The sequence below is a fragment of the Hipposideros armiger genome, unplaced genomic scaffold (genome assembly GCF_001890085.2).
Source record: "Hipposideros armiger isolate ML-2016 unplaced genomic scaffold, ASM189008v1 scaffold_92, whole genome shotgun sequence".
NCBI lineage: Eukaryota > Metazoa > Chordata > Mammalia > Chiroptera > Hipposideridae > Hipposideros > Hipposideros armiger.
In genome coordinates, this window is record NW_017731442.1 from 2,005,836 (window position 1) to 2,022,320 (window position 16,485).

Below are 16,485 nucleotides of genomic sequence, written 5' to 3' on the forward strand. Positions count from 1 at the left end.
CCTTTTTGAGGACAGAGAACCTGTAGGTAGCTGAAGGATCTGAATTCATTGAGTTTAGGAGTTAGAGTGCAGATCTTCTTCCGCTTTTTGCAGCCTCCCATTGTAAGTCAGCCTGGTTAAGCATCAAACCAAAACCAGTCCAACTTTAAAACCAGTGAAAACTATTGCTATCAGTAGAACTGACTTACTAGAACCTTTGGAGTGTCATAATCATACAGGGTGGCATTGCTTGAATTTCCTAATAGGGAATTTGACATACAACAAAGTACATTGACCTCTTTTAAAGTAAGGGCATTATATTAAAATATCCCTAAAACCTAAATTCTACATTTTATTTATGTACATGTATACACCTATGATACCTTTATGTTTGGGATTAGCATTATATTGGAACAGTGTAAGGAAAGTTGTAAGTAGCTTATAAATCGCCCATTGTAAAGTTTATTAGATAATTACCAAGCCCAAAGTTAAAGCCATGCAGTAGGCAAACATTCTTCAGTTTTACTATTTTAAAGCATCTACCTACATTACTATTCAGACTCTTTAGATTCTGTTGTCACTCTTGATTTAGCTTCCTAGAGTTACTTTTAATATACATTGTTTACATTGTTTAAATTTAATATACATTAGTTAAATTGTGCTTAAATTGGGAAGCGTAAATGATGGCTTGAATTTAGTGTCTTATCAACCTTATGGAGTCTATAATTTGGGGGTAAGTAACTTTTCCAACAAGTTTAAGCAGAATTATTAAGGTGATTGGGATGCTTCATTTGAGTTGTGCCACTGTAGTACAATTATAATTATAGATAACATATTTCCTATTTAGTTTCTGGCATAGTAAACACTACTTTTAAAGGTGGACTTAAAAATACCTGTATATCTCAATTGGTATATTCTGTTATATAAAATATACAGTGAGTTTCTGTGACAGGTGCTCAATAAATGCTTACTGATTGACACATTTTTTTTGGTGTAATAAGCAAGTAGAGCAAGCCTGGGCTGCTTTTGATATCTAAAATTCGTCAAAAGCTCTCATGTTGTGGGATTGAGAGACTTAGAAGACTGGGCTGTGTTCTATTTCCATATCTTGAGTATATTTTTGCAGGAGTCTGATACGAGGTTAGCCACGAAACCACCAGAATTTTTCTCCTTTTCACTTTCCCTCTTGCCAAATTTTAATTTACTGCTATTTAATCTTAAGATTTATGCAGATTTACTATTCTGTACCTGAATTTTGTCCACTAGAAATAACATTGTAGCATCAATACAGCCTTTTGGGGACTTTGTTCAGTCTAATGATATCTGTTTAATATCTATGATTTATAATCTAGTTCTTGGTTGTTAACTCCAGCCGTATGTTGCTTTATGAGTTAATTCCTTATGATTAATTAACAAGTTTAGGATTATTAGTACTCAAGGTATAAGAGCAGTGCGTGGCACTGGTTGGTTTTATAAGGGAACACATTCATTTGAAAAGTGTAAGTGCGCTTACTTTCGAATACTTTATTTTACTGTTGGAATGCTGTGTTTCAGAATAACTGTGTAGAATTCACTGAGGACGATGAGGAGCAGGTGGACATCGAGACTGTGGAAGAGCTCTCCGAGGAGATTCATGTGGCCCACATGAAGGTCACAGCTGCCCACACACAGACTTTTAAACAGCCGTAAGTCTAAATTCTCTTGGAATTGTTGTTGTTTTTTGATCATAAACAAAATTGTTCTGTTAGGAGCTCTGGGTAACTGACTTGGTGCCTTTATTTCTCTAGCTTTTTTCTGATTAATAAATGAGGGAAGCTGAAATTCAGAGGTAATTAACTTGCCTTAGTTATTACTAGGAGACAGTGTGTAAATGTGAGTAACATATGCTTTTGGAGCCTGACACATTGGCATTAAAATATTAAAAAAAAAAATTTTTTTTTTAAGGTTTTATTGGGGAATTGGGAAAGGGAACAGTGTTGGGGAATTGGAGAAAGAACCATTGTGTTTTTCCAGGACCTATCAGCTCCAAGTCAAGTTGTCCTTCAGTCTTAGTTGTGGAGGGCGCAGCTCAGCTCCAAGTCCAGTTGCTGGTTTTTTTTTAAATTTAGTCGAGGGAGTGCAGCCCACCATCCCATGTGGGAATCTAACCGGCAACCTTGGTGTTAAGAGCATGTGCTCTCACTAGCTGAGCCACCAGGCTGCCCGTTGGCAACTCAGCTTGGGTGCAGCTCACTGGCCCATGAGGGAATCGAACTGGCGACCCTCTTGCTTAGGGCTTGTGCTCTAACCAACTGCGCCACCCGCCAGCCCCGGTATTAAAACATTAGTTTTGCTAGTTTGTAGCTTTTCTGCCTTGGGCAAAATCTTTAATCTCTCTGAATCTTATTTATAAATGAAATGAGGAAAATGCTCTCATTTGAAGTTTTAAATGAGATATTAATATGCAGCTAGCATAATTGACATGATTGGACTGCTCATCAAAGGTTTGTTCCTTTCTCTTTTAAGAATAAGGCATAACATTCTAAATTTGGTTACTTTACTGGTTGAACAGGTGAGATACAGTTAGAAAAATTTTCCTACATGTTCAGCTGATGAGATGAAAATACAGAGGAAATAATGATTTGCTCAGGAAAATTTATTCCATTTTCTGATTTAGTGAATGAGCCTTGTATTAATTAGGGATTGGGGTGTGAGGAAAAAAAAAGGGAAAGAAGATAGGATTTCTTACTTTGTGCCAGACATTGTGCTTTTTCAGTTATCTCATTAACCACCATATAAAGTAGCAGTGAGTTGAGAGAGTAATTCTTTGTCCCTAGTGATTCTGAGTTTAAAGGTCTAAGGAGGTCCGGGGAAGTAGCCCTAGAATTTTTTTTCACTCCAGAGCTATTTGGAGGTTAAGCTTGAAAAAGTTTAAATCTGTTAAAAACTTAATTAGACTTGTTCAGCAGTGTTGGCTCGATACAAGTTCAGCATACTAAAATTGAATTCCTAAACAATAGCAACAAACAAAAAATGTAATCTAAAAACTACCGTTTATAATACTAACAGGAAAAAACTGGGACTATTAACAGAAGTTGCGCAAGACTTTTATAAAATATTGAAAGACATTGAAGAAGAATTCACTAAATGGAGAGTTACTGTGTTAATGGTCTGAAATAATGGAGGGCCAAGAATAACCACATACAAAGAGCACAAACTGTTGTAAAGGAGCAGATTGTTAAGAATTTAAAAATTTTTTGTCAACCAGAACACCACGAAAACAGTGAAAAGGCAAACTCAGACTATAAGGAAAATATTTGCAGTATGTGTTTGACAAAGGATTAGTATCAGAGATATAAAGTAATTGTTACATATCAGTAAGAAAAAAATGATTTAGGGGGAAGCTGGATGGCTCAGTTGGTTAGAGTGCATGCTCTGAACAAGGTTGCCTGTTCGATTCCCACATGGGCCAGCAAGCTGTGCCCTCTGCAACTAGATTGAAGACAACGACTTGAGCTGAGCTTCTGCTGAGCTGCCGGTGAGCGGTCACATGGCTGAGTTGGTTAGAGTGCGTGCTCTGAACAACGAGGTTGCCGGTTTCATTCCCGCATGGGATGGTAGGCTGCAACCCACCGCAACCAGATTGAAAATGGCGACTGGACTTGGAGCTGAGCTGCACCCTTCACAACTAGACTGAAGGACAACGACTTGACTTGGAGTTGATGGGTCCTGGAAAAAACACACTGTTACCCAATAAAATAAAAAAAGAAAAAAAACATGATTTAGTTAGAAAAGTAAGTATTGTATATCTGAGGCATTTCACAGAAGAGGAAACCTGGATGGCTAGTAAGCAATGCAAATTTGTTCAACCTCACAAGTAATTTAGGAAATGCAAATTAAAATGCAATGACTTTATCAATTCATACCCGTAAGATTGGCAAAATTAAGATTTTTGATACTGCTGTCTATTGATTGGGTTATCGGAAAAGTCATGACATATTTTTTCTGTTTTTCGTTGCAAAAATGCGTTATGACTTTTCTGACAACCCAATAGTTGCCAAGCCATGGGAACATACTATAGGTGGGGAGTCTAAATTGTTATAACCACTTTGGAGAGAAGTTTGACATTACAAAAGTTGAAGAAGTGCATGCCTTTCTCTTCCACCCATCCATTCCACTTCTAGGTATATACCCTAGAAAAACGCACACATATGTACAAGGGGTCATGTATGGGACTGCCCTTTGTAGCATTGTGAAAATTTGGAAGCAACCTAAATTACTAACATTCTGAAAAAATAAATTTTGGAAAATTCACACTTTGGGATACTATATGGCACTAAAAATACTTGAACTAGAGATATGTGTGTGTGTGTGTGTGTGTGTGTGTGTGTGTGTGTGTATACATCTGAGACATATTATATATATATGTCTCAGGTGTAATGTTGAGTGAACCAGATCAGTTGAAGAAAGATATACTATATGTAATACAAAATCTTTAAAGTGCTACATAATATTGTCTGTTTAGAGATACATCATACATTCCTAGTAAAACTAAAGATGTGCATGGTAAACTCGGCTTGGGAGTGTTTACCTATGAGAAAAAAGGAAGGAAATGTGATTGGGTAGGATCCTCCTGTATTTTTTAGAGGTTTTTCAAGCTAGGTGGTAGATAACTGGATGTTCATCATATGTTTGTTTTTACAGTTTTGTATGTCTGAAATATTTCATGATTGAAAAATGTAATTTGTAGTTTTAGTGACTATTTGGACAGTTTCTTAGAGAAAAAAGTATATTGTTGAATAAATCATATTGCTACATACTGGACCATGGAGAAAAGCTGGTTATAAATTAGACAATTTGGGATGGTTTAGCTTTGAAATAATATAGCTTTGAAAATAGGTCTCAGATTACCGAATTTCTGTAAGACATTGGAAAATACTATCTTTATCTAGGTGCCGTACCCATATCTCTGCAGATGAAAAAGCTGCTGAAAGGAGTCAAAAGGTATTTATAATATATTTAATGATAATTACTGATTTAAAATTGATGCGTTTGTCCTTAGGGTTAAAACCACATTAGCTATATTAGATATAACATTTTTCAGAGCTAGTCTTACCAGCGCTTTTCTCTTTAATGAAATTATACTATTGCTTTTTTCCTCTTAATTCTCTATTACCCCCAGATGATACAATGATTTAGAAGAATTAAAATAGATATGGAGTTTATGAAAATTGATGTGTGCTTATCAGTTTTCATAAACTCCATATTCATTTTAATCCTATAAAGTAATGATGTGATGTAAAACAAACTGGCATTCTTCCTTGTTTAGGCTCATGTTGTTCAGTGACCTAAAAAATTAATTATTCCCTGAAATGATGGCTAGCAATTTAAGAAGCCATGAAATTATAAACCTTTGATTTTATTAATGTATTCACTGTATGATATGGTACCATAATTAAGCATGGTTTTGTCTTTATCTTTACTAACACTAAGAATGGAAGAGAGTTTGGGTATTTAAATCATTTTCCACTTGTTATTCTGTCTTTTTAATTTAAGATATAAATACAATGATGGAGATTGGGTTGAGTTGGAGGGTGGTATTCAGGTCCTTTCAAAAACCACTGGGTGATTAGTTTTGGTTTGGTCTGGTTTTGGGGATCATATACATATTTACATTCTTGTAATCATTTTGTATATATTACTATACTTTTTCATTCATCCTAAAACATTTTTCAGATATAAGAATTTCATAATAGCTTATTTACATAATCAATCCATTGTTTTTGTACCCAAATTATTACATGCAAATTATTTGTAGTGTTTTGCTGTATTTAAACTTGGTGTTAATTTTCTTTCTATCTTGTATCTTTTAGTCTCCCATACTATAGTAATGCTCAGTGAATTTAACTGTTAGAAAGACAGTGATTTTATATAAGAGTTTTGCAGTACCAGCAGGGTTATGATAAAGGCAAACAGTGTCAGATGAAAAGGAAGACAATTAGAAACATGGGGGTGGGGTGGGGACACGAAAAACACAAAACCAAGAAACTATATAAGACAGGAAATGTAATTATTACTCATTCTGAATAGCATTCACATTGTCATAATAGGGTAGCCACTGGTAATAATTTTTTAAAACTTATAATCTGAATAAAGTATGGAAGACTTAATTTCATCTTGAAAAATGTTTAAGTACAAATGACAGATTAGGAGGTGAAAGGTAAGAAAAAATAAGGGGATAATGAGTGCAGATACCGTTTTTACAAAGAGAAACTGTTGTTGATGAAATGAGAGATTGAAATAGAATTATATTCAAATTGTAAAGGGGTCAATAGAACTAAAATTAATGATATATCTATATTAGGATGATTAGGGGTGGTGAGAGAGGGGTGTGAGCTAAATCCTCTTCTGTGTAGCAGGAAGTAAATAGATAGCATTGAAAATTGAAAAGAATAAGCTTACAGTACTGTTTTGTTTTGTTTTTTAAAGATTTTATTGAGGGAATTGGGGGAGGGAACAACATTGGGAATTGGGGAAGGGGAAAAGACAAGTTGCTGTCCTTTTGTTCTTCAGTCTAGTTGTGGAGGATGTCGCTTCACTGGCTCATGTTGGTATTATCATTGCACTCTTCCTGGGTGAGGCAGATCGGTTGCCGGCCACTGGATGACCGCTCACGGCGCCTTTTGGTACCTCACACTAGCTGCCAGCCACTCACCGTAGCTTATGGTAGCCCACTGTTGCTTCACTGCAGCCTATGCCATTGCCGGCGACTCACACAGCCCAGCTCCAGGTCAAGCTGTTGTTCAGTATCTTAGCTGTAGAGGGCGCAGTGTCACTGGCCCTCATGTGGGATCCAAACAGGGGCGCTGCTGCTCAGAGCTGGCGTCCCAAGCCAGCTCTTAACCAACACGCCATCCGGCGTTCCCACGGAACTGTTTTTTTTATTTAAATAAATATTTAAGAACCAGAAAAAGCATATAAAAGCATCAAAAAGTGGTTGTTTCTGAAAATCCATGTACAGGTTCAGGGCATAGTTGCTTTTCATTAAAAGCCTTCTAAATATTTCTATTTAAAACCCTATATGCATCTATTTTTTATAGTAAACAATTTTAAAAATTGAAATGAAATAAATAGAAAGGAAGCCTAAGGCATCCTGAGAGTCAAAAAGATTTTTCTGAAAAATGCAAAGTTTGAGGTTTAAATGATAAGTTAAGAATTTATACTGTTTCTTGAAGTTCCATGTGGAGGAAGGCTAGACAATCATGGTAAGATGACTAATTGAGAGGCTGTTACAATAGTCCAGACAGAAGATGGTAGGTGTCTGATACAGAGCAATGCCATTTGGGATGGCGGAAGAGGGAAGGTATATGTGAGATATTTAAGTGGCAATCATTTGTTTGGACAGCCTCCACCAATGCCTCTAAAACTGAAGCCTGATTACTGGAGTGAAAAACTACAGAAAGAAGCAGAAGCTTTTGCTTATTATCGCCGAACACACACTGCTAATGAGCGGCGCCGGCGTGGTGAAATGAGGGATCTTTTTGAGAAATTGAAGATCACATTGGGATTACTTCATTCTTCCAAGGTTTCCAAAAGTCTCATTCTTACTAGGGTAAGTGTTCTGTGTAAATGACAAATAAGAGCTTGACTAAGAATCTTCTAGAGATACTAGGAGAAGAGAAAGCATTATCATATGAGGGAGGTTGAAATAGAGTTGTATTTAACATTGAATGTGGACTGGTGAAGGCCCATAAATCCTTCAGGGGGTAAAGTCCTTAAATTGAGTTAGAGTAGTATTTCAATGAAAGTCAAGAGTTTTAATCCGCAGAGCTATCCCTCCTTCAAATAAAGTCAGAAACCCTGGTAAGCTCTGTTTAGCATAAACCCTTTACATTGGTGGTCTCCATAGCACTTAGAAAAGTTTACCACAGTGAAAAGTACAACATAAGAGAATTTTAATGTACTTCTTATGTATGTCAGTACAATTGACAGTCATTTTTAAACGAAGACCTGAGATATTCAAGCTAGCAGAAGTTTTAAGTTTGCATGTGGAATATCTAAGGTAATTTCATTTAAATTGCTTTTAAAGTAGAAGTTGGAGGAGTACTAGGCAAGCATTCATATCCCTGTAGAACAGTTATTTCATCCAGATTTTACTTAGACTAGAAGATGATTTAAAAGTTTATTATTAAAATCTAAGCAGAATGAAATGTTTTATATCTCCTTACAGTAGTTGGAACACCTGTTAACCACTCAGTGATACTTTTTGGAAATATGTATCCCTAGAAGTATAAGCCAGAAAACTTGCAGTTAACAACAAATTTCTAAAACATCAAGAATTCTTTTAAGGCATTAATAAAGTTTTCTAAAATATTAAATTTTTTCATGAAAGAAATTATGTAGGCCTTATCCATTTTTAGGAAAGAGTGAATTGATTGATATATTACTATTTCTGTTCTAGGCATTCAGCGAAATTCAGGGACTAACAGATCAGGCCGACAAGTTGATAGGACAGAAAAATCTCCTGACTCGCAAACGGAATATTTTGATACGGAAAGTTTCATCTCTTTCAGGTGAGATATATGAATGATCTCTGGTAAAGAGTATAATAACATCTTAGTGAAGAGAAATCCTCATATCTTTCAGATACTACTTAGTTTATAGCTTGATTCCCAGAGTTAACAGCAGAGTTATCTTTTGACTGGGTGGGACGTTTCTTCTGGATTATAATCACTCTTACCTTCCATAGTTTTGGGGAATATAGTTAAATCAACTGGATTTCAGTTGACTCTATTTCTCATTATTATGCGGGGTCACATAGAGAGTGACAATTTATTCCCTGTCAACCTGTAGGTAAGACAGAAGAAGTGGTCCTGAAGAAGCTAGAATATATTTATGCAAAACAACAAGCACTAGAGGCACAAAAAAGAAAAAAGAAGATGGGATCAGATGAGTTTGATGTGTCTCCCAGGACTAGCAAACAGCAGGAAGGATCTTCTGCATCATCTGTAGATCTTGAACAGATGTTTATAAATAACAGAAAGGGGAAACCTTTGATTCTTTCCAGAAAAAGAGACCAGGCCACAGGTAGGAGGGACATTTTTTGCTTTCCTTAATGTAGATGAGCATCAGTTCAGTTCAGTGGACTCAGCAGCTCGTGGCCATAATTTTAATTGAATGAATTAAATATAAATATAGGTTGTATAAAAAGTAGAACATTAACTACATTAGATTTTTGTTTCTTGCTTTCACACTCAAGCAAATCTTAAGAAGTTACCAGTCATGGTAACATTTAAGACTTACTTCTGATAGCAGTCTACAGTCATGCTTTTTCCCCTAGTGTTTCAGTCTTTTTTTAGGCTGCCATCTTTTCAGACTTTATACATGAACTCTTGATTTCCTCCACTGTTGCTCATGAGTTGAGGAATTTTGTCTGTAGCTGAGATAAATAGGAAATTTTTTAAAAATTTAATTTTGTTGAATCAGGCTCTGTTTTCCATTAGATTGCCTATCAGTGAATTGCCTATCAGTAAATTGGTTTTAACTTACTGCTCTCCTATCTTGATTTTGGAAGTGAGGCTGTATTGATTTTACATTACTTGTTTATATCCTTAGAAGATGGTATATCCTTTTTTACTCTTTGGATAGCCCAGTATATGAACCAGGATATCTGATTTATTAAATCAACTAAGAAAGTAGTGATGGATACTGAAATATGAGTTAATTTTAACATTGTACAATCAAGTAATACTTTTGCCAAGAAAGGATTTTAATGATCATTTAGTCCCTTTACTTCATTTCACAGATGGAAAAACTTGAGGTCTAGAAACCTGAAGTAATTTGTTAGAGGTTTATAGGAAAGCAAGCCTAGTTATAGAATTGTATGTGCCTTCACCCAGATTCAGCATCAAGGCTATCAGAAGCATTCCCTTGAAAAAGTTCCGTAGCCCTGTTCCTCAGCAGTAGAAAATTCTGTTCATTACAAGAATCAGTGGACAGGTAATCATTTTTCAGTGAAAAGTGGTTCAGAAAGTAAATTCCAACTTGAGGTTTCCTAACTAAATATGAAATTTATTTCTTGCCTCTTAAGTCAGTATGTGGTTTGGGGATGTCTCCTAGACTCCTAGGTCATACTAGCATTAGTTGAGGATTTTTTATCATTAACTAATTTCTGATCTTCCTTACAGAAAATACCTCACCCTCTAACACTCCACACACATCTGCCAACATCGTGATGACTCCACAAGGGCAATTGCTCACCTTAAAAGGTCCCCTGTTCTCAGGACCAGTGGTAACTGTTTCTCCTGCTCTCTTAGAAGCAGATCTGAAGCCTCAAGTTGCCAACAGTGCTGTGAACCAGTCAGGTATGTCATAGGTGGTGTCCTCTGGGTAGTGAGAGAGAATTATTCCTGGTATCTCACTGTGACGGAAAGCCTTTGAATGTGTTCTGCAATGATGAAGAGCTGTTGCAGTCGCATGGGCCTAGTAAGAGATAACCCTCTTTTTAGTACACATTTGGCTCCATCTGTGGTATTACTGATTAATCTTTTTTACCTGGGATTGGGAACTATTTTGTGATCTCTAGTTATTTCTAAGTAGGAAAGGAACTGAAAAGATGTGAGAGTAAAAGGAAGATGAAGAGTTAGAGTTTTAGTTTTTGGTGTTTATAAATATTTGTCAATTTTGTATTGTAATCAGATGGTGTATTCCTCCATTACCAGCCTGATTCAGTTTGAGCACCACTTGCTTTTGGGGATAAGGAGTAGAGTTGAAAACGAGTCTCACTGTGATGATTTAGATTCTAGGCACCTAAATTTCTATTAAGGTTAAAAAGGTATCCTTATTAGTCTAATACTGCTAAATCCATTTTGAAGGAGTCATTCTTTTTCTTACAATCTGCCTATAGGGCTTCTTTTTTCTCCTCAGAATAGCAGCTAATTGGGTGAACAGAGTGAAGATGCATGTCTGCCTTAGGGTAAAGAATTAACTTGGGGAGCATTTCTATGAAATAATTAAATAGAACTTATTAATGATGGAATAGCAAAGAATCTTTTGGTTAGGTTTTACCTGTTATCTTGTTAGGTTAGAGCCATAATTTGAAGAACTAATATTTCCTTTCATCTTTTTGATAAAAGTAGACTGGTGAGTTTTAACTACAATTCCCTAAAGTGGTCATTGGGTATGAATGAGAGAGAGAGATGCTTACCACTGTAGATCTAAATGAAATTTTTTCTGCCCCCAGAAAATGACGACTTATTCATGATGCCAAGAATTGTTAATGTGACATCACTGGCCACAGATGGAGGTTTGGTAGATATGGGTGGCAGCAAATACTCTCATGAAGTTCCTGATGGTAAGCCTCCTGACCACCTGAAAAACACCGTCAGGAATGAAGATAACCCCTTTGAAGATTCAGGTAGAATCTCTACAAGAGGCAACCAGAGAGATGGCAGAAGGGCATTGAGTCCCACACAGGTTTTTCTGGCAAATAAAAATTCTGTTTTTCCACAAGTAGTTGATGTTTCCAGTATGCAAGAAGCACAAGAGTTCTTACCCAAAAAGATTTCTGGTGATATGAGAGGGATTCAGTATAAATGGAAAGAGAGTGAATCAAGACGGGAGAGACTGAAGTCAAAGGAGTCTCCATTTCATAAATTAAAGATGAAAGATCTCAAAGACTCAAGCATAGAGATGGAACTGAGAAAAGTAGCTTCAGCTATAGAGGAAGCAGCACTGGATCCCAGCGAACTGCTAACTAACATGGAAGATGAGGATGATACTGATGAGACACTGACTTCTCTGCTTAATGAGATTGCCTTTCTTAATCAGCAACTAAATGATGACTCTGTTAGCTTGGCAGAACTGCCGAGCGCTATCGATACAGAGTTCCCAGGGGATGCTCGACGGGCTTTTATCAGTAAGCTTCCTCCTGGGAACAGAGCAACTTTCCAGGTTGGCCACTTGGGAACTGGTTTGAAAGAGTTGCCTGATGTACAAGGGGAGAGTGACTCGGTGAGTCCTCTCCTCTTGCACTTGGAAGATGATGACTTCTCTGAGAATGAAAAACAGCTTGCAGAACCAGCCTCTGAGCCAGATGTCCTTAAGATTGTTATTGACACTGAGATAAAGGATTCCCTTCTTTCCCATAGGAAATCCAGTGATGGAGGGAAGAGTGCTTCTCGCGTTCCTGCAGAGCCTGAAAGTGTGTCCTCACCCCCCATTCTACACATGAAGGCTGGCCTAGAGAACAGCAGCACAGATACTTTGTGGAGGCCTATGCCAAAGTTGGCACCTCTAGGTTTAAAAGTAGCTCATCCTTCCAGTGATGCAGATGGTCAGAGTCTCAAGGTGATGCCTTGCTTGGCACCTGTAGCTGCCAAAGTTGGGTCAGTTGGACACAAAATAAACTTAACAGGGAGTGACCAGGAATGCCGGGAGAGCAAGGTGATGCCTACGCTGGCACCTGTTGTGGCCAAATCAAGCAACTCTGGGGCCTCACCAAGTTCTACAGGGAAATGAACTTATTTATCCTCAGGCGGAGGCCAAGCTGTGAGGGGAAACCTCCTTTCTCTGTTGGTATCTGTTTATTTGTCATGGGACTGTGATCCTTGACTTTGATGCAGTGGATAATGGTAGAGAAAGGGTTCTGACCTCGGTATAAGAAGTTACTACTATGAAATTCTGATCATGTTAAAATGTGTTACCTCATTTGTGGTGCTGGGTCTCTTCATCCTCTCTAAGAAGATGTGATCCATTACTGAACACGAGGTGCCCCTTTTACCCAAGGAATTCATAACGAGATTCTGATTCATAGTGGTTTCCTAGTTCTTCCCTCCCAGAGAAAAAGCTGCTTGAGAGTTTGGACTTGCTATGGACTGAACTATAGCTGATAGCTGTTGTTTGAGTCTGAAATCCAAGGAATGTGATGCACTTGTGCAGAGGGATCCAGAAGAGATAGTTTCTTGTTGGTGTTTCAAGAGTAGGGGGGGAGAGGGATGGGTACCATGGAATACCAAAGTGAAGGACTGTGTGTCATTTAGCAAAATTCTCTCTTCTTTTATATCCCAAGTAGCTTCCCTTCTTTCTCCTTTTCAATCAGAATGATCAATCCAAGCCTTCTGGTAAAGTAGGAATGCTTTTAACTTTTATTACTAAGATAATTATTTTGAGATGTTAAAAAATATACTAGTTCTCCCTTGTTGTCTTTGGGCTTTGAAAAGACCATTTCACAGTACCAGGGATTTGTACTTGGAATATATATTTTGGAGGTAGACATAGAGGGAACCCTCCCCCTTTCACAAATCATGTCACTTAAGAGACAGCTAAAATAAAAAGCATTCCCTTCCTAGACCAGAGACAGTGGCCAAAATAAAAAATTGTGGGGCTGGATATTTCCCAAGTCAAACCAGCCTCCTGGTGCTTGAAGGTTTCATTCACTTATTACCTGCAGATGATGTGGAGTAAAGGAAAGTCACAGTAGGCACTCTTTACCAGGGAAATAGGAAGTATTTGAATCACAAGATATATTTTTTATTATCTGCTACCATGGATTCAATGATCTGAAGAACTTTTTCACTCATTAGCTGTCAGGGTATGAAGGACTGACAGCCTGTAAAGATAAAGATATTTATATTTTTGTATAGTTGTTTTCATAGATTTCTCAAAGGCTGAAGTTTTCAACCTAGAAGATGAGATTTGTATTGAGTATAGAAATGATGTTTCCTATCTAGTTTGTAAATAATCATGGTGCACTTGAGGGGTCTCTTGAAAACTCCTGGGGGCAAGAATCACTATTCTGAAAATGTATAGACTGGGACTTAGCTGCTGCATTTTGCCTTTCTTAAATAATTATATTTTGGAATGTAACCCATGTTCTGTCTTCATTGACAGGATTTGCTTGTGTTGTTAAACACTAACACAAGAGCTTCCAGTGCCTGGGCTGTGCCTAGGTGACGCTATTTCCTCTATATCCCCTGCCACCTTTATCCCAAATCCCACTCAGCATATCTTCAGATCTAGGTTGTAAGACCAACTTTGGATGGTTTTAGCCAGTGAATTATTACTTCCATGGTTGGTTCCCTTTCTAGTAAATCTGGTAATCGACAGATTGAAAAGGGTGGAAAAATTTCCTCTGCAGATTGCAGTGGGAACAAATTCTTTGTTGGTTTTGTGCTTGTTCATCCAGCATTCAACCTTCCCTCCTCTAAGATTACTGAAGAAGCTTGAAGTGGGTAATGAGTGCCCTTCAGCTTTTCATTATCCTTCCCACTCCTCTTTACCCAGCAGATTTTATTCAATGCCTTAGCCAAGGAGCCCAGCACCTGTCTTCCCCGCTAATAATTGTCCTTGGAGATGCTAGTACTTTAATCCAGGTATAGCAGTTTCCCATTATTTCCTTGCTTGTCTTGTCCTCATATTTCCTCCTGACTTCCCAAGGCTCTTGTTAGGCTTTTGAGGGTCAGCCAAGGAACAGGCAAGTGAGCGAATACCCTCAGGAAAAGAAGGACCATTCTGCTCTGAACACTGTTCCCTTTTTTTATAGAAAAAAACAGGTAATACTCAAGTTCTTTATGGGAAGATATTTGACTCTGTTTATGAGAGATATACAGAGGTGGAAATGAGAGATGATTCCTGGTGTTCAAGGAAGGCTTCAGATATCATTACAAATCCCCAAGATAATGGTGTTTTCAAGACCTCTTAGAGCTAGGAAGTTATCAGGGCTATTTTGAGGAGGGCTCAGTCTTCAGAACAATCATGCAGTTTGACAGAAATCTAAAATCTCCAAAAACTCCTACCTTTTAACCTTACCCCAGGAAAAACTGATCTATGAAAATTACATGTGTGATTATGAAAGATGTAGTTGAATGAGAGGAGTTGAGGAATCGGGAGAATAGTGAGCTCTCACCCTAACTCTAAGAAGCATGATCTCAGTAGACCAATAATTCGCCTTTTTATACATCTGTAAATAAATGGAATGTTTTTAAGAATATAATTATGTCAGATTTAGCCTTTTCTTTTGTATATTAAATATATATCTTTCCTTTTCTGCTTTTGAAAAATGACTATTTTTTTAGAAACCTAAGAACAGAAGAAGTTGGGCGAGTGGAAGGCAGAATGTATAAACTTGAAATAAATAAATCAGTTATAATAATTAAAGCAGAACTTGGTGTTGGGAGGTTTGTGCTGAGTTGGAGTAGAGAATCCTAATCCCCTGAGATATTTGAGAGAGGTGCCACTGAAGTTCTTTTATCATAGGAATTTCTTACTGTTTTCAGTTGCTGACATGCCATTTGAGGAAGGTTTTTGGTGTTCTAATCCTTAAAGCATTTTTTACATGGAGACTTCAAAATTTTGTACAACTTGACGGCAAGAGTATGTCTCAAGATTGTTCTACAGTGAAGATAGGCTAGCCTCATAGTACCAAGGTGTGCAAGGTGATATACCTGTTACCTGAGTAACAAGACATAAACGGTCTTAGCAGGTAAGGACAATAGGTGTTCTTAAAGCAAATATATGTTAACTAGTATCACAATTTACAAAAACATTTTATTAAAGGAGTCCTTTAGATTGGACTACTCTAACATCACAGATCATGTCCAGTTATATAAACTTCATACAAATTACTTTGTGTAATTTTATAATAGATGCAGCTCCCCTCCCCCCCCGAATTATGGATGAACTACCTGAAAGTAGGCCTTTCAATAATAAGTTTGAAAATGTTTTGAACACAGAAGAAAAGCATAGAATCCACTCATATATTATTTTGGTCGGGGTTTAGTAGTATATTTTTCCCCCCTAATTATACTGGTTGAGAAATTCAAATGGAATGGGATCAGGTGAATTGAGAGGTAAATGCACTTTGACAACAGGTCTAAAAAATGATGATAATAACCCTTGTTCCTCACTCCCATATTTTAAAAAAAAAGCAATGCACAGAGTAGGCACATTTTCAGGTACTTTTACAGAGAATGATTGATAACTAAGAATCAATACATTTGTTGCACAAAATTGATTTTGAAGAAAGTGCTTGCAACGACATCAATACTTAATGTATTATCTGTAGTAAAATTTTACATAAACATGAATGGCTGGATGCAGAGAAAAATTAAAGCTGACATATGTGTATAACAGACACACTGCCATTTGGAGAAAAAAGATCAGTCGGTGCATTTTTGAAATTTAGAGGGAAGTAATTTGATATATACAACTTTTGAACTGAGGTATGATTGTAGTAAATTAAATTTGAACTTCTCTGGCAGATATATAATCATTGGATAATAGTGATGGAGGTATGTGTGGAATGTGAGATAGCTAAACAATGGGATAAGTTGGGAATTTTGAGACAAATCTAAGCTCTACTAAATTCTCTATTGTAAACTCTGCTGTTAGAAGAGATTTTATTAAATAAGAAAGCAGTCTTGGAAGCATTGCTTTGAGATTTCATCCTGTTTCCAACTGCAAGCATTGGTCTCAGCTGTCCTACAGTGCCTTGCATGTAAAGGTGCTCAATAAATATTTGATGAGCGA

General features: G+C 37.0%; 1 protein-coding gene across 1 annotated transcript in view; it reads left to right on the forward strand.

The window, feature by feature from the left end:
- The window catches only part of MGA (MAX dimerization protein MGA), an 80,961-nt gene extending 65,847 nt beyond the window's left edge, over positions 1–15,114 (forward strand). Inside the window, exons 18-24 of the mRNA XM_019644861.1 lie at positions 1,534–1,664; positions 4,911–4,962; positions 7,364–7,570; positions 8,420–8,531; positions 8,812–9,045; positions 10,146–10,322; positions 11,201–15,114. Coding sequence (XP_019500406.1) covers positions 1,534–1,664; positions 4,911–4,962; positions 7,364–7,570; positions 8,420–8,531; positions 8,812–9,045; positions 10,146–10,322; positions 11,201–12,477 — 2,190 coding nt within the window. The 3' untranslated portion in view covers positions 12,478–15,114. The remainder of the gene's footprint in view (positions 1–1,533; positions 1,665–4,910; positions 4,963–7,363; positions 7,571–8,419; positions 8,532–8,811; positions 9,046–10,145; positions 10,323–11,200) is intronic.
- Positions 15,115–16,485: the final 1,371 nt, after the last annotated feature.